Here is a 26077-nt window from a genome sequence, read left to right on the forward strand (position 1 = left end):
AAGTAGAAAAGTGTATAACAAAGCCATAGTCTATAATTTTGTAAAGAAAGAAAGACTACAAAAATATCCTTTAAAGTGCATACGTGGGGGTGGGGGCTATCTAGCCTAATAGCCTAGTTATTGCTACAAATAAAATGCAAATATGTTCTATTTTTGCCCTCAGTATAAAAATACTATTATTAATTATAAGAGAAAAAATTAAATCATCTTCAATATTATCAACAAAACCATCTCTGGAATTTGCCTGATGCCAATATTGTTAAGTATTAACCGGCAAAAGTACTTTTCAGAAAAATAATCCTCTGAATATGTAACAATTAAAGAATGAACTGTGATGTCTCATTTGTCCACTACCCTCAAGCAATGAGCCAGTTATATATAAGTGAATTTTATAAAGATATTCTGAAATCAGTCATTCTCTCTCTGTATACACACACACACACACACACACACACACACACACACACTTTTTCCTCTCACCTTATTCTGGGGTTGTAAGAGGGTAATGAAGAGTCGAGGGCCTGTTGTAAATTTGTGGGGTATGTGTCTCTGAAGTCAACGGTCTCAGACTATTTACAAATAGTTCTGTCCTACTTCTCCTGATGAATACGTCCTCCCTTTATCTAATCTGCCAACTTACTTTATGTAAAAATGTAGGTGGCTCTAGACTTCACAAACTCTTCAGTTTGTGAAATGTAATTTGTTTATTGCTGTGAAGTCTTGAGACTTCATATTACATTCATATTCTACGCTACTGAAATTATAGCAAGTCTGACCTCTGGATGTATGAAATATTGCCATAAATAGATAAACCATGTCAGGTGAGGCAAGAAGAAGTGTTATAGAGAAAAAGCTGAATTGCTAAAGATTCTTTTGTATATGATCACATTCAAGATTAAATAAAATATTAATGTATTAAGAGTAGTTGATAAAGTAACTCTTTTTCTATGTATGGCTCTCTTCAAAAAAATACCAATCAACCAACCACAAACTTTAATACATCATACCTTTAGCAGAGTATAACCCCACCACCAGGGCGCTGACCACACTGTCTGCTGCAGGCACTCGGAGCCTACTCCCTCACCTCCCCAGTTCTCTGCTTAAGTGTCACCTTTAGGGGACCTTTTCCGACCACACTACCTAAAAATAGCCACCTCTCCCCTTGCTGACACACCGCTTTTACCCATCCTCAATTACTTTTCTCATACCATTTGTGACTATCTGATAAAATACATTTTATGTACTTGTTTACTGTCTGTCTCCTGCATTTACGACAGACTCTACGTGAGCAGAGATGCTCGTCTGCTTTGTTCAAGGATGTATCACTAGCACCTAGAACAGAATCTGGTAAAGCAGAGGCTCAAGAAATTTCTGGAATGAGTGAATGATCTTATATTAATACCAAGAGCTCAAAAGCATTTAATCTACATAAGACCAACTAGTGCAGTGGTTAAGAATGTGGGCCCTGGAACTGACCTGCATGGGTTGGAATCTATGTCAGAGACCTTGAACAAGTCACTCGCCTCTCTGGGCCTCAGGCATTTCCTTTATGACATTAACGAAACTTCATGATTGTTGTGAAGATTATTCACTCATTGCACAAGGATCAAGTGAGTAGCTGTCTTGAGACAAGCCCTGCGCCAGACACTCAGAACACAACGGAATGTAACAGCCAGCAGGGCCCTGACTTCATGGAGCTGACTGTGCCCCTCTGGTCTCATCTTGCCCTCATAGATTCTGCTCCAGCCACTCTGCCCTCCTTGCTGTTTCTTGGATAGGCCAAGCACACCCCAACCTCAGGGGTCTTGCAATGACCACAGGACTACACTAACTTCGGGTCCCACGTCACTGCCTAATCATCCTAAGTGGAACAGCCCTACCCTTCCAACTCTGCCATCACTTTAATTTTTCTTCTGAGATGTCTATCATCATCAGGCATATATGGATTTTCTAATTATCTATTCTCCCAACTTGAGGAAGGGTCTTTGTTTTATTCACTTGGAGAATATCCAGGCACACAGCAGGTACTCAACAAAGATTTGCTGATGGAGAGCAGAAAAATGGAGGAGACAGTCATTATGCAATAGGCATGCTCAGGTGAAAACACTGCACCAGGACAAGTGCTTCAAAGACCATGTGTGTAGCGTTCCCAAACTTTGTAATGGGGTCTGTCTTATTCAGTTCAAAGAACACATCTCAAAGCAAGAGATACTGGTCTACTTCATCTTTAATTCATCACCTCCCAAAAAATCTTGCAGCCCTTCCTAAAATTTGATTTTGAAATAAAGTTTCTGTTAGCAACAGCTAGCTACATGAATAATTGTTAAGCATGTTTTATAAATAGATTCTAGCTATAGGCAAGAATTTAAAACAGTAAATATCTGTGAAGGAACAATAATACATCATTTTTATCAAATTGCGCTTTGAAAACACACATAAAGCGCATATTTGTTAAAATAACTTAGCCACCAAATATTTTAACAACTTTAACTTTGGTGTAAATAACAGACATAACAGAGATAGCCTAAAATCACAGAAGCAGGAGGTGAACTATACCAATGTCCCTCTTTATTAAAGTGGTGCTCCAAGATATCCAGACACTTGATCATACATTTAAAGCTGGTTAATGATGGAGTCAAGAATAGAATCCAAGTCTTCAAACCCCACCTCTCTTTTCTAACATCCAAACATGTCCCATATTAAAATTTTAAGTCACATATTTCAAATAATCTCATCATACCATGTATATTTTGAGAAGTTTTCATCCTTCTCCTATGACTAGTATCTCCTCACAAGATTTTTACTTTTGACACCTAATGTAAACAAACCCACAAACAGACTTGAGATGCTTACCTGAGCCTGAGTGTGTTCAGCTGGAGGTGATGAAGGCAGCAGGGCTCTGAGTTCCTGGACACATGTCTGTATGAGGGTAGCATCTGCAATGCTGTGACAATCGGAAAAAGAAAATCCTTCAGAAGATTAGTATACTTTTTATTAACGATTAAGAAATCAGAATTTGAAGTTTAAAGGTAACTCGAATACAATTCAAGAGAAAGGATATTTATAAGTAAAGAAAATGTTTATAAAAAGATATCTGAAAGAATTTCAAATTGTATCCTGGGTTACCTTCAAACAGGAAAATATCCTGTCAGAGAAAAATGAGAAGCAAAGAGTTGTGAAGAAAATATCTAAAGAAACCTAATTAAAAGCAGAATAAAATATAATACAGCCCATTCAGGAAGAAAGCAAATGAGTAACAGGAACTTGGTGGTTACTTCCCTAATAGCAAAAATACTGGCTAAAATAGCAAAACCACTGTTCATATTTAGAAAGTAACAAAAACAAAATGAAGTAAAACAGGTCAGGCGTGGGGGCTCACGCCTGTAATCCCAACACTTTGGAAGGCCAAGGCGGGCGGATCACCTGGGGTCAGGAGTTTGAGACCAGCCTGGCGAACATGGTGAAACCCCGTTTCTACTAAAAATACCAAAAATTAGCCGGGTGTAGTGGCGGATGCCTGTAATCCCAGCTACTCAGGAGGCTGAGAGAGGAGAATCGCTTGAACCCAGGAGGCGGAGGTTGCAGTGAGCCAAGATCACGCCATTGCACTCCAGCCTGGCCAACAAGAGTGAAACTCCGTATCAAAAAAATAAAATAAAAATAATAATAAAGTAAAACAGGTAGGATTTTTTTTAAGTCAAAAATGAAAAACAGGTATGGAAATATGATAAGCCTTTGTCATAAAAGGTCTTTTAATGCCCCTGTGGCCTCAGTGCCACATCAGACTCTTAGCTGACTCGTAAGAAGCAAAGAATATCCTATCCCTAGAGCTAATTTTGGTCATCTTCAGGCAGGAGCATCCAGGAAGGAAAGCCAACTGACTACCAGTTACTTCTCCAATCCGAGTAGGCACAGTAGAAAAATGACCAATAAATATCAAAGCCAGAACAAACTCACTGCATATCATACATGTTAAAGAAATCATTACAATTGAATGAGGTGAAACAAGGAATACTTCTTTTAGAGTTTGTATTTTTTAGAATTCTTTTAATATCCCCAAAACAAAGAGAAGGCACTATGATTTGGCAAAAAGACTGAAAACATTTCAGATGGTGAATGTTCCAAGGTAAAGAGACAAAGACAGAGAAATGCAAATAGACATGTGGTCAAAAGGAGGTGGGTATGGTTGGCTAGAATAAACTGGACACCAGAAGAAAAGAGAAGTAATACTTACTAGTAGATAAGGGGGTATCCTAGATACCATTTTAATTCTCACACTAACCCCATTAAATAAGTGTTAATGACACAGTAGAGATTAATTTCCCAAGGCTGCAAACTACCGAGTGAACTATAATTAGACCTTAGGTCAGCCTGAATTCAATATCTAGTCCTTTTCTACTATACTTTATTAGAAATTCAGAAAAATTATGTTACAGATTGATTAATATCAAATAAGTGAGTAATAAAAATTCAAAGAATTTTTCTTTGAATTTAATTCCCCTAAATTTTAACAGAATACTTTCTGATGAAAAGTTTAATTTCCCATAACAAAATAACTCCAAATGAATTTAACCAATAATTTTTCAACCCAGGGACATTATTCTTATATGACCACTAAAAAGATGAATTCCCAAACTCCCTCACATCCATTAAGAATAGGGGATAGCACCATATTCCTTAAATGTGCTGGAGGATAAATAAGGTTTAGAATCCATGAATTTTAGGAAGCAGGAGTTTTTCTTTGGCCTTAATAGTCAAGATAACAAACTAATACAAGTGCTTTAATAAATGTAAAATAAAAACTATCAAGACAATTCTGGCAAAAGCAAACTCCTCGAGTTCAATGAGCCTAAAAAAGAATAAAGCTGTATTCCCAGGTCACATGAAATCTTATATTAAGTCATGAATACAGCTTGTGTAAATTTACCTCTACTAACACGCCTCTCTAGGAGTATTTAATATCTTACCTACAGAGAAGTTCTATGAGATGAGCTTGTCGAAAAGCCTTTGCAGTGTCTCTGGGAGCAATCGTCAAGAGGTTGTCCAAGAGGCTGCACATTGCTGAAAGAAGAGATGGAGTAACAAAAACACACAGTTTGGGCAGGGGGGCAGAAAGAGATGAATCATGAGGTGGCCGTGGTGATGTACTTTCCTGGTGACCTATTATTGAAAATAAACATAAGAATTAGTAGTTTACTTACCTTACAGTTATGTACAATACTCAAAAGTTCTTATAATCATAGGAAAGTTCCTGAAAATGATAATGGATAGTTAGGGAATTGCTTTAGCTGCTTGGATCATCTTAACCTTAAGGCTAGGGGTCAGGCTACCCCTGCTACTCCTGACCTCCACCCTCCACCATGTGTGGATGCAGATATGTACACACAAACATTGTCATATGCAGAAGAGACAAGTCAGAAAGGGTAGAACACGACTTCATGCCCCAAGTATTCAGACACTGAGGAACAAATAGATGATTTACAATCCTTTTTCTGAAACTCAAGGGGCCACAAGTGTATCCAAATTCAAATATCTTTAGATGTTTTTCAGAGTAAAATCTTACTATTTTTTTATTTTTTAATTTTTAATTATGGATATATAATCATTGTACATATTTATGGGGTACAGATGATATTTTGATGCAGGCATACTATGTACAATGCTCAAATCAAGGTAACTGGGACATCCATCACCTTAAACATTTATCATTTCTTTGTGTTGGGAACATTCCAACGCCACTCTTTTAGTTATTTTGAAATATACAACAAATTACTATTAACTATAGTTACCTTGTTGTGCTACTGAACACTAGATCTTATTCCTCCTAACTGTATTTTGTACCCACTAACCATCCCGTCTTTATCCCTGGCTCTCCACGCTTTGGCCTCTGGTAACCCTCATTCTACTCTCTATCTTCTTCATGAGTTCAACTTTTTTTTTTAGTTCCCAAATATGAGCTGCAATATTTGTCTTTCTATGCCTGGCTTATTTCACTTAACACAATGGCCTCCAGTTCCATCCTTGTTGCTGCAAATGACAGGACTTCATTCTTTTCTCTGAGTAATATTTCATTGTGTACATATATGGTTCGTTTTCTTTATCCATTCATTTGCTGAAGGAACTTAGACTGATTCCTTATCTTGGCTATTATGAATGGTGTTGCATTCAACATGGGAGTGCAGCTATCTCGTCGATATACTTTTTTTTTTCTTTTGGATATATACTCAGCAGCTGGATTGCTGGATCAGAGAGGGTAGATTCTATTTTTAGTTTCTGAGGAACCTGCATTCTGTTCTCCACAGTGGTTCCCAACAACACTGTATGAGAGCTCCCTTTTCTCCAAAATACTTTCAGACTTTAGAACTGTAATAAGGTACCTGCACCTACATTAGTTTACACCTCCATTAACCTTTGAGCATTTCCCTTACTTTCTGGCACAGCAAGATGTTCCAGGTTCATCTTGTTCTTTCCTAGGCCAAGCTCTAAAATTGGATATTTATTCCAAAGTGTCGATTCCCTAAAGTGGAGAACGGAGTTTGGAAAACAAGATTTGGGCACTAAATGTATACATTGCTATTTGGTGTGTCATTGTTTCTAAGCTAGAAAATGTGTGTGTATATACGTATGCATGCACATACGTACCCCTGGGCACATAAACATATATTTTTTCTATGAATTAAAAATCATTTGCCTATAATTCCAGAATTTTGTGAGGCTGGAGCAGGAGGATCACTTCAGCCAAGGAGTTCAAGATCAGCCTGAGTAACATAGAGAAACCTATCTCTACAAAAAGATTTAAAAATTAACCAGGCATGGTGGCACATTCCTTTAATCCTGGCTACTCAGGGGATGAGGTGGGAGGATCGCTTCAGCCCAGGAGGTCGCAACTGCAGTGAACTATGATCACAGCGCTGCACTCCAGCCTGGATGGCAGAGTGAGACCCCATCTCTTAAAAAACAAAATAATTGATTCATACTGAAAGCTCCAAATATAATCCAACACTCCAAATATAATCCAACATTAAACACCTTCCTCCTTCCATATTTGTAATTTCCTTTATGTGAAAGTAAAAAATCTGGCTTTCATTATCTACAATACATTTATTTATTTGCCTTGCCTTACAAACACATTAAGCAGTTTTGGAATTTCTAACTAATAATACTGCAAAAAATAAAACTAGTAACTAGAGTTCAATGCTTGGTTACAGTTCTTTTTGCCATTAGTCTGAGAACTAAAGTCCTAAAAATATGTCTGAGAGTTATTGGGGTTACTTCCTCTCTCACTTCAACGCTATTCATGTGATATGTAACTGGATTAATTTGTTTGTATTCCATGTTATCGTTTCCCATTTTTGTTGATTTTATTTTTCTTTTCAGCAAGTAAAACATACATGGTTATAAAAGTCAACCTATACAAGAAGATACATGCAGAGAAGGGTCACTACTCCACCCCTCAATCTCTTCTACACTGTTCCCATTCTCTCTTATTTCCTACTTAACTCCCACCCATTCTCATAATTAATCTCATTCATTTCCAGCAGTGCCTTCCTGTTTTCTTTCTACACAAATAGATACATGTATTTTAAATTTCCTCTTCTTTCATATGCAAAAGTAGAAAACTGTAAATATCATAAACTATACATACTCTTTATTATTGTGCTTCTTTCTTCACTTGACAATATTTCCTAAAATTTGTTCCATATCTGTTTGAAGATATCCTTTTTTTTTTTTTTTTTTGAGAAAGGGTCTTACTCTGTTGCCCAGGCTAGAGTCTAGCGGTGCAATCATGACTCACTGAAAGCCTGGGCTTTCATGACTCAAAGCCTGGGCTCAAGTGATCCTCCCACCTCAGCCTCTTGACTAGCTGAGACCACAGGTGTGTACCACCATGCCCGGCTAATTTATTTTATATTTTGTAGAGACATGGTCTCACTATATTGTCCAGGCTGGTCTCAAACTCATGGCCCGAAGTGACCCTCCCACCTCAGCCTCCCAAAGTTCTAGGATTATAGGTGTGAGCTGCTGTGCCCAGCCCCCTCTTTCTAATAGCTGTAGTTCTCCATTGTTATTTTAAAAATAAATTTTATTTATAAATAATTTTATTATATATCATTATCTATATATTGTTATACATTCATTAAAAACTATCCTTCTACTTACAGGCATTTGTGTTGTTTCCATGTTTTATAATTACAAACAATGCTTGCTAAATTATCAAGTGCATATGTATTTTTACATTGCTGGAGATAAATAAAAGAGAATTCCTAGAAGTGGAATTGTTTAATCAAAGGTAAATACATAGTTCTGTTATCTATTGCCAAATTCCCTTCCAAAATTATACTAATTTGCATTTTCTCTAACAATGTATGAAAGTGCTCATTTTCCACAGCCTCGCCAACAGAATGTACTGCCAATACTTAATTGTTGGCAATTTAATAAATAAAAAAGTATCTTCGGGTAGTATTAATTTGTATAATATTTATCCAAAGATAAAGGCTACTTTTAGGTCCTTTGTGAATTATCTTTTCATGTTTTCTGCTCACTTTTACATGCAGGTTTGTGTTCTTTTCCCCTCAAATATTACGCCTGTAATCCCAGCCACTTGGGAAGCTGAGGCAGGAGGATTACTTGAGTCCAGGCATTCGAGACTACAATGAGCTATGACCATGCCACTGCACTGCAGCCTGGGTGACAGAGCCAGACCCTGTCTCTTAAAAAATAATAATAAATCTTTGGAAATAAAAGTGGAAAAAATTAAATTGAGATAATTCTAATGAAAATTGTCCAAATGATTTCAAGGGAAATCTTTCAGTATTCATAAAATATGTATTACATATCTGCAGCACTTCTAGAGCAAGCATATAGAAATCTTTTTTGAATTTTTCCATAAAGACAGATAATTCAGAATATAAATTGATATATATTTTTTCTATTTTCTTGCTAATTTATTTTGTAAAACTGAGGAGGACATTTGATGCCCTGATATCTTATTTCCAGGTTTTGAAAAAAAAGAAATATACCCGACAGTGTCATATATCACCAAAACCTTGTGAGGATTAATCCTCTGTTCACGCCTCCCCTTTCTATGGGTATTCTTTCTTCTATATGCTTTTTTTTCTTTTTTTTTTTTTTGGTCATATATATGTGCTGAAATGATTGGCAAACAGTAAAACTGCATAAATATACATTTAAAGCATACTATTTGTGGATAGGCATGGTGGCTCAGTCTGTAATCCCAGAACTTTGGGAGGTTAAGACAGGTGGATCACCTGAGGTCAGGGATTCGAGACCAGCCTGGGCAACATGGTGAAACCCAGGCTCTACAAAAAATACAAAAATTAGCCAGGTGTGGCACTGCACCTCTGTAATCCCAGCTACTCAGGAGGCTGAGGCAGAAGAATCACTTGAACCCAGGAGACAGAGGCTGCAGTGAGCCAAGATCACACCACTGCATTCCAGCCTGGGCAACAGAGTGAGACTGCCTAAAAAAATAAAAATAAAAATAAAAATAATAAAATAAATTTAAAATCAAGGGTAATCCAAACAAAAAACAGAAAGCCTGTATGTCCACACAAATGCCTATATCACATGATGAATGGGTAAATGTAATATATACATACAATGGTACATTATTTGTCAATAAATAAATGAAGTTCTGATACATGCTAGAACATGGATGAACCTTGAAAACAGCACACTAAGTGAAAGAAGCCAGTCATACAAGACCACATGTTATGATTCCATTTATACAACATGTCCAAAACGGGCAAATCTATAAAGAAGGAAAGTAGATTAGTGATTCCGTAGAGCCCCAAGAATAGGGGAGACAGGGAGTGACTGATAACAGGTATAGAGTTTTTTTGTGGGATAATGGAAATGTCCTAAAATTGATCATGGTGACAGTTGCACAACTCTGAATATACTTAAAACCAATAATCTATATACTTTTAACAAGTGAATTATATGGTATGTGAATTATATCTCAATAAAGCTGTTAAAAATAAGAATAAGGCAACATGCTTTTAGAGATAAATGTTCATGAAATTCATAATCAAATTTCATTTCATGCCCTATGTCCTTAGCCATTTAAATAAACTGAGTTTGCTCCTTTTGTTCTTAAGAAGATCAAATGAGTATTTTCTACAGGTAAATAATTTTATATATTGTGAACATGAATTACTAAAAACCAAAATGGAACACTGTTTAGGAAATGATTGGAAGAAATATTGTAACGAAAGTTCAAAGTTTTAATTGAGCAAGTTTTTCTAAATGTTTTAGAAAGCATTCTTTCTGCATATACTTATATGTATGCCAGTGTTTAAAATTACTCTCTTTTTAGGTAGTATAGTCCTTTCAAGTCAGGCATTTAATGCTACTGAATAAGGCTTATATACTCTCTAAAATTTAAAAAAAAAAAAAGCAAAGTTGCAAATTTGAAGCACAGCAGGGTTGGAAGCAGTTTCCAGTACAAGGAGCAAAATTCATATATTGCCATTAATAAAAATAAGTCCCAAGTTGTGTATTGCACATTTCTAAGAAAATAAAGACTCAATACATTTTATGTGCCTTTAAATGGAATCACAGCCTTAGAAAATACTTAAGACCAGAATCACTTTACTTTCAAGTGGATTACTTGTAGTAAAGTGTTTTCTCAAAAGAAGGGAAAAAATAAAGTTAAGTTATACCCATCAATTCCCAAATTCAAATGTCAAATACCTATAAGAACCTAATAAGGAGCCATATAGGAATTGGGCTATTTATTTGATAGTCAAATTCCATTTATTAGTTAAGAGCATTTGTTTTATTAATTTCTGATATATTGGTCCTAAATGTATTTCATAATGGTCTATAACTTATTTCATTAAAATTTTGTTCTTTAGACATTTACTTTCAAAATATCTGTCTGGATTAAGTTGTCATTTTTCTTTTTGAAGGTAGAATGTCTTTGCTAAAAAGATACCTTGAGCCACAAACTGGTCATGGGAAGCTTCAGGTACAAGGGTTGTTGACTGCACAAGTGGCTGAAATTCAGTACTCTCCAATGAAGGTGCCACCTATGAATCAGTAAATTATTTTACTTATTAATGTTACAGTATGGAAAATGAAACACAGGCAACATACACACAAGATATCCTTAAACAAGGAGGTTTATAACAAAATTATACTAGTTAGGATAACTAGAAAAGATTCCATATCTTGGGAGTTACAGCGGTTTTTTTAAATGGCATTTCCACTTCTTCTTAAAGGAATTGTTATCATTTACATAAATCAGTAACTCAAAGAAGCAAAATATTGACTTGAGGCCCATTTAGGAGTTTAAGGTCCATAAGGCCAATTCCCTCATTGCCCAAACGTTAGAAAGGCTAAAATATACCACCTTAACTATAATTCATTGTGATATTTTGCATTTCTTGATTCATAATAAAGATATTTTTAACGTTGCAAATGGCACACATAAATTTTAATAGTGCCTAAAAAATTAGAAGTATTAAAAGATTTTTCTCTACTTCGTCTCATATCAAGGAAGAACACTAAAAAATTGTGCCAATATGCTGAGATTGCTTCAGAATACAACATTAAACATAACAACATCTGTGGAAAGCAAGTACAATTTCCCCTACAGGCTTATAATGAGCAGACCGACCTTCTAAGACTGAAAAAGCACAAAGTGATGTGTTTGGCACCTTTTAGATGAAAAACACTTACGTAGTGAGGTCAGATAACTCTTTTCCTTACCATCAATTTATCTTCTGTGAAATATTATGAAGTGCCCATACCTGAGTAGCCTCCATATCAATGCATGCAATACAACATTAGCTATCCATAGAAGTTATAAACCATCATTCCAGACTCAGATCCTATATAGCTCACAGTATTTGTACACTGATTATGTATATATCTTAACACTTAAAGTAGAGTACCTTAGAGTTACCATGATGAAATGAAAGCAAAAACAAAGGTTATTTTCATTTGCAGTTTCTAATAGTAAAGAGAATATAAATTTGAAATTACTAAAAATGGAATATACAGTTTTTTAAATCCCCCTTTTAACTTGAGCCCTTAACCATCTTTCATCATATTAAGTAAGTATAACAGTCATGATGCCAAGAAATAAGTGAGAAAGCTGCAGCTAAAAAATGTAAGCTAAGCACATAATCTAAAAAGCAAGTCTGGAAAAAAGTTCAGTCTAAATAAGTCAATCATAAACAAACATTAAATGCCTTATTTTATATAATATTAGATCCAGATACTAGGTAAAAATAACCTAAAGCTTGTTTGCTTTTAAAATTATATTTGCCTACAATTGGCAATGAGAGGTATGTGAAAAAATGCTCCTGTCAACAGATATCAAGACAACATTTATAGTTCTGTGAAGAAAATAACCCTACGCCAAGACTGCTATCACCAACTATGCACAAGCTAATATACCTGGTTCCTGCCACAACTCTTTTGGTTGTATAAGAAAAGTGAAGGGGATAATGATGCTGAAATCCTTCATCATTTCACTGAACATTCTTTCAATAGATAAAGACTCAAGAAGGCCTTATTAGTGATATAAATAGAATTAGGTACCTGGTTTGTAGTTTCAATGATCAGTGTGGGAAAAGAAAGCTTATAAGGTCCCACTGAATACCTGGCTCATTAGAAGAAAGCAAAGTTGTGATTCATGACAAAGGTCAGGCATGAATAAAGATGCGACTTTCCTTAGTATAGTCCACAGAAGGGATACACAAGCTTAGAAAAGATGCTTTTAGAAAGTACCTTATAGTTGCATTATAACTTACCCCATGTAGTTGGGGAAACACAATGATTGCTTTATATGGTGCTTTAAAATTGATTATAGATGATTTACATTTGTACTAGCCTCTATTTTTTAAGTTTGCTAAATTAACATTGTCATTTTAATACGTTAAATCAAAAAAGTATTAAGCAAATTGTCCCAGTTCTATGCTTAAATCCTTGATTAGAAATAATCTCCAATAGATAGTATTTGGTTACATTTGATGAAGTACATCGATATACAAATATGTTACTTTTCACCTTAAAATCCAGGTAGTAACTAGACAATTTTGGCATTCAAGTATTAGCTACTGGAAGGTGCGGTATGAGCCTATGAAGCTATAGGTAGAAAAAGCCTGATCTAGTCCATGTCCTCCTTTAGAGAAAAGACCACAAGTTAAGGGAATTGTCTGAGTTGAGACTAATTAGGATTCTCAGTCCAGGACTGCATTCACGACAGCATAAGTGCGTTAAAATCAGAGCAAGTCCTCAGATGTACCTCTTCAGAAAGCCGGCTGGACTTCTCGGACAGGAGAGGCTTGCTTCTTTCTCCCTGATCCCCCGTGTCCCCATGGAACTTCAGGTAGACTAACTTCACCTGCCCCATCCCAGGTGAAGGAAGAGGAACTGGCTTAGTTTAAGGGCAAACTGAGTCTGCTTAAGTCACCCCTTCCTGTCAAGCTTCTCGCTGCTCTCTACCTCACAGTAAGTAGGATAACTAGGGTTGTCCTCTTACAACAGCGAGAGTCTGATTCTTGTATCTATCACCCGCTCAATTCATTAGAATGGGCTAACTGCAAAATCACAATCTAGACTTTTCCCTCGCTTTCACATCTGCCACATGACAGATCCTGAGATCTTCAATTTCTAATCCCTCAATAAGACAAAAAAGAACCCTGAATTTGAATATATTTCTAGCCTTATCACTTTACAGATATCACAAAAGACAATCTAAGCTTTTTAGAGCTGGTTGATGCATACTTTAAGGTACTGTCGTCAAACAGACTCAGATTCATGTCACGGATGTTGCTAGGGGATAGGAGCTGGGGAAAAGGGGAGATGTCTGGTCAGAGAGTACAAACTTTCAGATAAGGTGAGTATGTTCTGGGGATCTAATGTGTAGCACGGTGAATATGGTTACTAATACTGCACAGTCTACTTGAAATTTCTTAAGAGAGTAGATCTTAAGTGTTCTCGTCACAAAAAGAAAGGGTTAACTCTAAGGTGACAGATGTGTTAACTAATTTGACTGTGGTAATCATCTCATCACATATACATATATCAAATAATCTCACTGTATATCTCAAATATATACAATTTTATTTGTCATTTTAGCTCAAAACTAGGGAAAAATAAAAAATAAAATGAACTCAAACCTTGCTTATAAAAAACAAAAAAAATTGTCTTCAATGTGTTTGTAAGCAGATTTGGTAACTAAAGAAGGTTTCTAAATTATGCTTCAGTGTAAAATAAGCAGCTAAAATTAAGAAAGTCCCTTTGAAATCACTGAAAATAGCAAAGTCATTTGCCATATCCAAGTAGAATTGCAGTGTAAAAAACAATTTCTGTCATATAAGCAAAAATGCATCAATGTACAAAAGTGATTTTCTCTGTATCTGCCTTACAGAAACAAGTGATTTCACTGGACACTTTTAACACTTTCTGAAAGTTAATTCAGAACTTGAATATTGTATTTGTCAAAATGATCTTATGATAGTTTCATCCTCTTCCCTCAAAAGCAGTACTGGTGCCAAAACAGTTTATTTAATTGTTTTTAAAAAGGTACTAAGGGAGAAAATAAGGATTGTAGTGTGAAAAAAATAAAGTGCAAGTCTAGCCACGTTTTGAAAATTTGGAAAAACACAAGATATGAAGGGTTTCTAAGAGATTCTAAGTTCCATGTGTTCATTTTAATAAATAATACCTTTCTCTATATGCCCAAGAGCAGGAAAGCTTTGGCATGCTTCTTAATTTGTAATAATTAATTCTAACCAAATTATAACAAGAAGTTTCAATTATTTCAACTAATAGATTCACAATTCAAATGGATTATGTACAATATACTTAAAAAAAAGAAAGCTCAGAAAGTTCCTCTGAAGGAATGAGCAGAAGATAAGACGATTCTTGCATGACTAACTAAAGGACCACTTAAAGAGACAGATTATCATCACAACATAGTCATGGTCCCTGTGCCATTCTGTGTGTAACCTAAGAGCACAAATTTCCAAGAGCTTGTCTCATTTGTATTTTCCTCCTAACTAAATATACAAGGTTGTTAAGACTCTGGATAATCCACAGGTAGCTGAAATTTATTTAAACAGAGTATAACACTTTCTTTCTCTCTCCACCATCACACAAACTGCCACCTCCTCAAGTTTTCCTGGAGTCACCACACTGCAGGTATTTATATGTCCTATCAGTGATGCCTATGTCAAAACTATTTTTATTTTAGAAAGTCTTTTGGATCCATCCCTGCTTAAACTGTTCTCTATCTACTCTTCCTTCTATAAAACAATTTTAAGTACCACCAAATGAGCGTCAATAGGTTATTTCTGTCATATCAGTTGTCATGTTTCATGCCATTCCATGCTGCTGAAATATCGTTATGTCTTTATCTTTATGGTTATTATATCTTACCTCTTCAAATCCAAAAACTGATTCAGCTTTCTTAACTAACTCCTATCTGATTAGTCAGGTCCTCAAACTTTAGCTTTCCATCCCACATTCTACTCCAAACAACTTCTTGCATTTTCTGGATGTTAATGCCTTCAGTACACACAACTTCACATTTAGTTACTTTCTAAAGCACACATATTTAAGTATGCTTTATGTTCTCAAGTAGACTTTCGTCATTTGTTAAGTGGTCACTGAATCCTAAAGAATATCTGAATCTTTTCAGCCCCTTGCAAATGTCTGTACGCACATAAAGGAGAAGGCAATAATATTTGAAAGCCCATTTCAGTTGCCACGTCCTACACAAAATCACTTTTCATTTCATCATTCCTTCTAAAGAAACCTCACTGTCCCTTGACTAGACCAGCTTTTATGGGATCAATCACATCTGGCCTTAGAGTGAAGGAGGAAGCAAACATACTTCTGGACTCAAAAGAATGGTCTACCAGTTACCATGCTAGGAACTTGAACAAGCATCCACTCCATGGAGTGCCCTAATTTCCATGCCCTAATTTCCTCTTTTGCAAAATAGTGGCAATGCTTTTCAGTTTTTTTAAGACTATGAAGTGTAAAAATTCTCTTTAAATGTTTAGAAAAACTAAAATCAGTTTTCTTTAAATCTGTGCTCCAGAAAAAGTTTGAAAGTATCACATATTTCACAAAGAAAGGCTCAAAAAGAAAGGAATTACATTTCCCACATATTTTATTTTGACAATTGATAAATTAAAAGAAAAAATACAGACATAGTTCTGCTCAGGAACAACAGAAAAGACCAAATTTTGGTCATAAAGCTGTTGCTGCACACAGGTGTGTAAGAGACACAAAAAGCTATCCATCTTGGATATAAATGTGATTTCAAGAAGAAAAATAACACCTAATGGCTGAATCCTCCTACCCCAGAAGAAGAGAACACTGAGTTCGATAGAGGCCACTCCTGAGGAAGCATTTACAAGGGTGATGCCCCCAAGCTAACAATGACACTCTGCTTACTCTATCTGCAGTTTATAAAACACACAGGCCCCAACAATCCTTACAAAGCTTGCCAAACAACTGAACTAACATACATTAGGTAACAGCACAAAAGTCCCTAACTTGGCATTAAGAGCACAAAATGGATAGTGACTCAGAAGCAGCATGCTGGATGACACGACCCAAATCAAAAGATGTTGCTTTCCTTGGAAAGACAAAATGGAAAAACCAGTCAACCAACCAATAAAATATTGCATTTTTTTCTCAATTCTGAGATAAACAAAACAAAGATATAAATAAGTAGATAAGCTGATTAATAAGATTTACATCCACTCAACTCATACCTCAATTTGTAACTTCAACATTTTCTTATACATAAGAAAAGTATGACTTGGTCTAAGTACTGACAGCTTTGGTTTAAAGTAATAATGTCATAATGAAAACACTCTCCAGATTTTTCTCCTGTTGGGACAAAGATACATATCATCTTGGGTATGGTAAAGAAATTATAACAACTAGTAGAATTAGGGTACTAAGACTATTTTTGTAAATAAAAGTCACCCATTCTAAAAATTCTGTTTGAAATCCCCCAAAAAAGAAAGTAAAAAGTAGACTCTGTAAAAATTCTAACAGAATATACTAGTCTTTAAGGAAAATAATAAGAAATAAATTTTACACATATTACAAAATTCTTAAAAAAAAACAACGAAAGATTCCATTGGTATATATTTATAAAAGTCTGTGTTACATCCAAACACAAACAAGTTAAAGACCTTAACTTTAATCGGGGTGCTTCTTTAATAATGACTACAATAAATAAACATATTTCCAAATTTTCTCAGAGAATCTAGAATTCTAACCTGTAAGATTTATGTATTATTATAAAACAGAGAAATTCAAAAGGTTGATATGCTTTTGCTTTTTGTATTTAGGTTTTCTTGTATAAGGTAAATACAACTTGAGTGCTAACCACAAAACAGCTAAGATAACTCAAAGTTAATTACAGCAATTATTATTTACTGAGTACCTACTAGAAGTAAAAAACTGAAGTAGGTATCAAAATTTCAAGGCTAGTCTATAGCCCTTTTGACACATAGGCTAACCAAACAAAATTTACTTTTAAGCACACATTCATGCTGTCCTTCTATGAACTAAATAACCAATTAATAAAATTCCCTTTGGCATTTATCATATTATTGCTCTTGTTGAGACAACGGTACACACTATCTCCACCTTGGAAAGGAAAGCATGACATCTAGTGGAACTCGGGTAATTATCTTACTTTTCCATATGAAAGTCCAATGTAGCACTAAACACAAATACTTCTCTTGAATCTAGGGGAAAAAAGACTTAAAACTGCAGCAAAAAGTATCAGTCTTTTGAGAAACTAGGAGATAGATTCAACATAATCTTTACATTATAATGTCTATATAATAATTATTAATCTCATATTATTTTTGTTCCTGGAAACAGGTGCATCAAAGCTCTGCCTTCCTGATATGTTGTATAACACAGTAATTATTCCAAAAAACACTTTAAAATTAAAGGTAATGTTTCCCAGTTGAGAATAAATGATTCTGTATGTTTGTAAATAACTGAAACCTAGTATCAATCATTCCTTATAAATACCCAGTGTTTCAAACTTGTCTGCAAAAAAAGCAACTAATGCATGAATGAAAAGGGAAGAAGGCATGCAGACAGGCATATATAAATGTCAGGTAATCCAGATAAACTTCTATGTGATGCAAGTATTTAGAAGTGTGTTTAAAGTTGTCAGCACCACACTAGAATCATTTGAATGTCCTTCATATTGCCCTGCCCTTAGGCACAATTTCAGGGTAATCAACCATTTTTAATCATGTGGGATTTGTTCTCTTCTAATACTAATGATAAACACATTTTCACACTTTTGTACTATCAAAAAAAGTAGGAAAGAGAGGTTGAAAATTCTCAACTAAAGGGATATTCAGTGTAGCTATACTGTAGCAAGGCACACCCTGGTTCAAACTCCAGTTCTGCTCCCTATAGCACTAATGATCACAGAGTTACTTTACTTCAGAGTGGCTTGAGCACACAGAAAATCAAGATAAGTATCTATGATGTACGGCTGATGTGCAGGTTGAATACAATAATTTAGCAAAATTCTGCAGGCAGCACTTCGAATAAATCACAGCTGTTATAACCTTACACTTTGTATTCTCATCTCCAACTATGCAAATTCACATTTTTTCAGAGATTCAAAATGAAGGACTTATGCATTCTTTGCAAGTACCGTTGTTTCTGAGGTCGAGAGAGAACTTGGATCTCGATCCTGACATATCCTAGATGGGGCCCTCCAAAACTTGAATGAGTCATCTAAACCTGCAACAACGAGAAAACTGTTAACATGGACACCCTCCTGGGAACTGTAACAATTAACTAAAAGAGTACTCATTACAGGACACCAATTCAAAACTAAAGAAAGAAAAAAACTTATATGGATCTGGCTTCTGAGATAGACCATTATTAAAAAAAAAAAAAGAAAAACAAATCTAAGGAAAGAGTTTTTTTTAATGTACATAAGAATCACTGAGAGCTTGCTAAGGCAGCTGCTTCAGCCCCAGCCCCAGAGGCTCCAATACCCCAGGTCAGAGTGGAAGCCCTGAGCGTGCACTTCTAACAAGTTCACAGAAGAGGCCAATGCTGTTAGTTTAAGGGCCATGCTCTGAGTAACTGATCCAGAGAAATCTAAACAATTAAGAGAGTCACTGTTCTAATAGGGATATTTAAAATGTTCAAAACTTCATCAAATCTCATTTTCTTGATTCCTCCAAGAACTAAACAGAAAAGTGAATCATAAATTCACACTTAACAATTGGGGATAAAGGAACTTCATGTCTTCAACTTACTCTTAAATGGCTCAGAAGGAATATATATAGATCACACATATCTGTTTATTTATACACACACACACACACACACACACACGTGGTAGGATGTAAATACAGTAAAATGTTAAGATTTGAGAAATTTTTTGTACTATTCCTGAAGCTTTTCCGTAAGTCTGAAACTATGGCAAGATTCTAAAAAATTATTATAAAAATGAATTTAAAAATAAAACCTATTTATATTATTAAATTACTATTTATTATGAGATATAATTATTTTTATGTGCTCAGATCTTATACTTGGCAAATCTACGAGAACCTACAAACAAAAGGAATTAAAAGGTTTCAGGAAACTATTGTGACAAGTAACATACTAAAATAAATAACTTTTTGATTCATCAGCAAAATGAATTAGAAAATGTAGTGGGAAAAAGTCTCATTCATAAGAAGGATGAAAAAACTGTACGTTGCCTAGAAGTGAAAGTTCCAAAAAAGTTTAAGATGTTAATAGAGAAAGAAACTATAAAACTGTACTGATGGGCATAACATAACTCATAAAATATTAATAAGATGTCAAAAATAATTTCCATGAAGAATTTATAACACAGAAAAATGCTTGCAGAATATTCAGTGAAAGAAGGAAATACAAAAATGTACATAAGATCTAAACATAATCACATAAAACAAACAAAGGCTAGACAGAGAAAAAAGACTGGAAGAAAACACATCTCTCTGGGTGGGGGAACTGGAAATGAATGTTTTCCCTGTATACTTTCATTTTTCAAATTTTTAAAACAAATATACGTATTTTTAAGTTTTTTAAAGTTACATATTACAAAAATAAAAATATAAAGATATTGTACTTACCATTTAAATCATTGCCTTCTAAATTTCTATCAAAAGCAGAAAAATTCAAACCAAACATACAGCGTCCTAGGTAACAATGTTTTATCATCTGATTCAAATGTTCATAAAAATGGCAATGATATAAAAGAGCCTGAAGGGCAGGTTTTCCAATGAGCGATAGGCCAGAGTCCTCATCATGGACACAGGGCCCCTGTAGGAAAAGAATGAAAGAAGAAGGAGACACTGATTTATCCAACAATTTCCTTAAAAAGATCCATTGTCTCCTCTCAAGAAAACGAATGGGTCCCAGATACTCCCATCTCCTTCCACTCTGTTTTTGTCCTTACAAAACAGAGTTTTTATAACTATAGCAGCCTGACCTAGGACAAATTCTTCCACAATACTCTAGGTCTCTGCTGCCTAAACACTCTCGAGAAAGGACAAAGCTGATCTCTCTCCAGGGGCCATTTCATTTAGAATGTTTCTATGGAATGATCAGCTTTAACCAAGAAATCACATACTTGAGCCAAAAACACAACAAAAGCAGTATTTTTCAACCTACATATAATAGTAAAATAATAGGTGTTAAAATATATGAAATAAGGGGGTTCATATATTATGTTCAGAATTATTTTTTATACCTATCACTAAGCCAGGTAAAATAAAAAGGTCCATCAAGATCCATATGGCAAAACCTGCCACATTACTTCCCACTGAATTAATCCTGACAAGGAAAAACACCACACGTGTACACACACACACACACACACGAACCGCCACCAGGAGGCTGAAAAGAATCTGCTATTACACAATTTTTCTCTTTGCATTTTTCTCAAACAATTTTTTGCATTGTCACTACTTTTCCTGGAATATCTAATAGCAAAAAGCAAGCAATGACGATAGGTTTGAAGTTTGTAAATAATCCTATCATCAGTTTATAAGTATTTCTATTTTCTGGGAAATTATAATAAAGTTAAGATTTTAAAACAGGCCATAAGAGAGAGAAAAGTAAAAGACAGCAAACAGAAATCTAAGAGCTAACAGGAAAGATATGTTCAAAACATATTCCAAGTTGACCTCTAACCGTAAGATTTGTGTATGTGTCTCTTATCTCACCCTCCCCATCACCAAGAGAAGATGGATATTTTAACTTACTCTTCAGGAAGGTAAAGGAATTCACAAGTTAAAGGCATAATTACACTAACAAGGTTATTTCTATTCACACTTCTTTTTTTTTTTTGAGACGGAGTCTCGCTCTGTCGCCCAGGCTAGAGTGCAGTGGCTGGATCTCAGCTCACTGCAAGCTCTGCCTCCTGGGTTTACGTCATTCTCCTGCCTCAGCCTCCCAAGTAGCTGGGACTACAGGCACCCGCCACCTTGCCCAGCTAGGTTTTTTTTGTTGTTTATTTAGTGGAGACAGGGTTTCACCGTGTTAGCCAGGATGGTCTCGATCTCCTGACCTCGTGATCCACCCGTCTCGGCCTCCCAAAGTGCTGGGATTACAGATTACAGGCTTGCGCCACCGCGCCCGGCCTCACACTTCTTTTTAAGGACACTTATATACATCATTATAAATTAAACCTCTTACTTCAATATTCAATGTCTTTTATGACTACAAAGTTTTTATTGCTGTGCTGTAATAAATCTACCAACACTGTGAGCTCACCCTTCCTAAACAGAGCAATTTATATAAGAAATAAGACTATTGTAAAGAACAGCCAGCACATGGTGGTCACTGTTGTTATTTTAAATGTAGAGGTCTAGAAGAATCAGGTAAAAGAGAGAGAAATACAAAGAGAATGGGGTTATGTGGCTCCTGTGTATTAACCAAGGTATATGTTACAGGTACTTGCTCCCTTTAATAATGCATTACCTTGTTTTATTATATAGAATGAAGTATTCACCCAAAATCACAGTCAATCTTAACATTCACAGTTTTAAGAAATTCTATCTTTTAAACAAGTTATAACATACTTAAAATGTATAAAACATGCCAAACACCCAAGAGATTTGCAATAAACTGCTTAACATCACAAATTAGAGCCCTCATTTAATAATACAGGGAAGGAATTAACAAATAAAACAAGAATTGTAGTTTAACTAAGTTTACTAGCTTCACTCATTTAAAAAGTTCAATAAATCAAGTGATTAATCAAAGTTGTACAAAAACTATTTTTCTTTTTTTTTTGAAATTAAAATGGCATTTTCTTTTTTTTATTATTATACTTTAAGTTCTAGGGTACATGTGCATAATGTGTAGGTTTGTTACATATGTATACTTGTGCCATGTTGGTGTGCTGCACCCATCAACTCGTCAGCACCCATCAATTAGTCATTTATATCAGGTATAACTCCCAATGCAATCCCTCCCCCCTTCCCCCTCCCCATGATAGGCCCCGATGTGTGATGTTCCCCTTCCTGAGTCCAAGTGATGTCATTGTTCAGTTCCCACCTATGAGTGAGAACATGCGGTGTTTGGTTTTCTGTTCTTGTGATAGTTTGCTAAGAATGACGGTTTCCAGCTGCATCCATGTCCCTACAAAGGACGCAAACTCATCCTTTTTTATGGCTGCATAATATTCCATGGTGTATATGTGCCACATTTTCTTAATCCAGTCTGTCACAGATGGACATTTGGGTTGATTCCAAGTCTTTGCTATTGTGAATAGTGCCGCAATAAACATGTGTGTGCATGTGTCTTTATAGCAGCATGATTTATAATCCTTTGGGTATATACCCAGTAGTGGGATGGCTGGGTCATATGGTACATCTAGTTCTAAATCCTTGAGGAATTGCCATACTGTTTTCCATAATGGTTGAACTAGTTTACAATCCCACCAACAGTGTAAAAGTGTTCCTATTTCTCCACATCCTCTCCAGCACCTGTTGTTTCCTGACTTTTTAATGATTGCCCTTCTAACTGGTGTGAGATGGTATCTCATTGTGGTTTTGATTTGCATTTCTCTGATGGCCAGTGATGATGAGCATTTTTTCATGTGTCTGTTGGCTGTATGAATGTCTTCTTTTGAGAAATGTCTGTTCATATCCTTTGCCCATTTTTTGATGGGGTTGTTTTTTTCTTGTAAATTTGTTTGAGTTCTTTGTAGATTCTGGATATTAGCCCTTTGTCAGATGAGTAGATTGCAAAAATTTTCTCCCATTCTGTAGGTTGCCTGTTCACTCTGATGGTAGTTTCTTTTGCTGTACAGAAGCTCTTTAGTTTAATTAGATCCCATTTGTCAATTTTGGCTTTTGCTGCCGTTGCTTTTGGTGTTTTAGACATGAAGTCCTTGCCCATGCCTATGTCCTGAATGGTACTACCTAGGTTTTCTTCTAGGGTTTTGATGGTATTAGGTCTAACATTTAAGTCTCTAATCAATCTTGAATTAATTTTCGTATAAGGAGTAAGGAAAGGATCCAGTTTCAGCTTTCTACTTATGGCTAGCCAATTTTCCCAGCACCATTCATTAAATAGGGAATCCTTTCTCCATTTCTTGTTTCTCTCAGGTTTGTCAAAGATCAGATGGCTGTAGATGTGTGGTATTATTTCTGAGGACTCTGTTCTGTTCCATTGGTCTATATCTCTGTTTTGGTACCAGTACCATGCTGTTTTGGTTACTGTAGCCTTGTAGTATAGTTTGAAGTCAGGTAGCGTGACGCCTACAGCTTTGTTCTTATGACTTAGGATTGTCTTGGCAATGCGGGCTCTTTTTTGGTTCCATATGAACTTTAAAGCCGTTTTTTCCAATTCTGTGAAGAAACTCATTGGTAGCTTGATGGGGATGGCATTGAATCTATAAATAACCTTGGGCAGTATGGCCATTTTCACGATATTGATTCTTCCTATCCATGAGCATGGTATGTTCTTCCATTTGTTTGTGTCCTCTTTGATTTCACTGAGCAGTGGTTTGTAGTTCTCCTTGAAGAGGTCCTTTACATCCCTTGTCAGTTGGATTCCTAGGTATTTTATTCTCTTTGAAGGTATTTTATTTTCTTTGAATTGTGAATGGAAGTTCATTCATGATTTGGCTCTCTGTTTGTCTGTTACTGGTGTATAAGAATGCCTGTGATTTTTGCACATTAATTTTGTATCCTGAGACTTCGCTGAAGTTGCTTATCAGCTTAAGGAGATTTTGGGCTGAGACGATGGGGTTTTCTAAATATACAATCATGTCATCTGCAAACAGGGACAATTTGACTTCTTCTTTTCCTAACTGGATACCCTTGATTTCTTTCTCTTGCCTGATTGCCCTAGCCAGAACTTCCAACACTATGTTGAATAGGAGTGGTGAGAGAGGGCATCCCTGTCTTGTGCCAGTTTTCAAAGGGAATTTTTCCAGTTTTTGCCCATTCAGTATGATATTAGCTGTGGGTTTGTCATAAATAGCTCTTATTATTTTGAGGTACGTTCCATCAATACCGAATTTATTGAGCGTTTTTAGCATGAAGGGCTGTTGAATTTTGTCAAAAGCCTTTTCTGCATCTATTGAGATAATCATGTGGTTCTTGTCTTTGGTTCTGTTTATATGCTGGATTACGTTTATTGGGGTGGGAATTACCCGATTTTCCAGGTGTTGTGTGTCTCAATTCGCCTGGCTAGGAAAAGGGATTCCCTTCCCCCTTGCGCTTCCCAGGTGAGGCAATGCCTCGCCCTGCTTCAGCTCTCGCTGGTCGGGCTGCAGCAGCTGACCAGCACCAATTGTCCGGCACTCCCTAGAGAGATGACCCCAATACCTCAGTTGAAAATGCAGAAATCACCAGTCTTCTGTGTCGCTCGCCCTGGGAGTTGGAGACTGGAGCTGTTCCTATTCGGCCATCTTGCTCCGCCCCCCCAAAAACTATTTTTCAAAATACATTTTATGATACACAGAACCACTTTAAAATATTTTGCAATGCAGATTATATAAAATTACCCAATTTTTCTTATTTTTGCAAAATTAGGTCTATATGAATGCTTCCTCTATCAGTTACCACAACCCCAAATTTGTAAAAGCTTAATGAAGATAGAGAAGAGAATGTAAGCTGTATAAATCTTGAAAACAGAAAAAAACGAACATTTACAGCTCTTTGAGCACTCTTAAATCTGCTGATTCTTTATTCTGTTCAAGGCCTACTGAGGCTCATGGCTACACCATCTGTTAGGAAGATAAGACTTACAAACCCACTGGCTTCTAAAATCCAACATTTCTTTAGTTTTTAAGTATTTTAGAAGTGAGAAGTTATACATGTAAATATGATATTAGAACTTCTGTATTATTCTCTAAATATGTAAAATTGTCACAGTGATAAAGAACCTAGTTCAATCATATTTTCCCTTCAATAAATTAAAAACTCATTTTCTCATTCCTATTAATATAAACACAGACTTAGAAAATACAGATAACAAAGAAAGTCATAATAAGAGACACAAATGTATAACTAAATCTATCTAATAAAGTTTAGAATCTGTTCCATTTTTCCTCTGTTTATAAATCATGGTAAAAATTATTTAGCCTACCAAGATTGAAGAATCTAAGTTAGCTTATGAACAAAAGATTTAATATCATAGAAAATAGTACAAAAAGGTTTAAGATATGGAAATACAAAAGGAAACAGAGAAAATATATTCACGAGGCCTAATAAGGGACTTATGATTTCTGGAAAGATAAAATACAACACAACAAAAGGAAAATTCATCTTAAAAGAAATAAATATGAAAAGATTTGTCAGAGCCAAAAAAAATATAGATGATCCAAATCTTCAAATTATGGAGCTTAATAAATGTCAAGCAAGAAAAATGGAAAAAAAGATACATAATAAAAAAATTCTAAAACATTGAGGATAAAGAGATGATAATGAAAGAAAACATCAGCCATAAAGAAGTAAAAAGAGATGAAAATTCAACTTCTCAACAATAGCACTGGATGCTAGAATACAGTGAGGCAAAATTCTTGGGAGGAATA

The 26077-nt window shown here is 35.4% G+C and overlaps 1 protein-coding gene across 4 annotated transcripts in view; it reads right to left on the reverse strand.

The window, feature by feature from the left end:
* RTTN (rotatin) overlaps nt 1-26077 on the reverse strand; it is a 209492-nt gene that overhangs the window by 52342 nt on the left and 131073 nt on the right. For all 4 annotated transcript variants that reach the window (XM_033175487.1, XM_033175496.1, XM_033175515.1 and 1 more), the window contains 5 exons: nt 20157-20346; nt 18695-18783; nt 10961-11054; nt 4968-5160; nt 2854-2944 (listed from right to left, as the gene is read on the reverse strand). In XM_033175487.1, the coding sequence (XP_033031378.1) occupies nt 2854-2944; nt 4968-5160; nt 10961-11054; nt 18695-18783; nt 20157-20346 (657 nt within the window). The remainder of the gene's footprint in view (nt 1-2853; nt 2945-4967; nt 5161-10960; nt 11055-18694; nt 18784-20156; nt 20347-26077) is intronic.

This window comes from Trachypithecus francoisi, unplaced genomic scaffold (genome assembly GCF_009764315.1).
Source record: "Trachypithecus francoisi isolate TF-2019V2 unplaced genomic scaffold, Tfra_2.0 Contig01474, whole genome shotgun sequence".
Lineage (NCBI taxonomy): Eukaryota > Metazoa > Chordata > Mammalia > Primates > Cercopithecidae > Trachypithecus > Trachypithecus francoisi.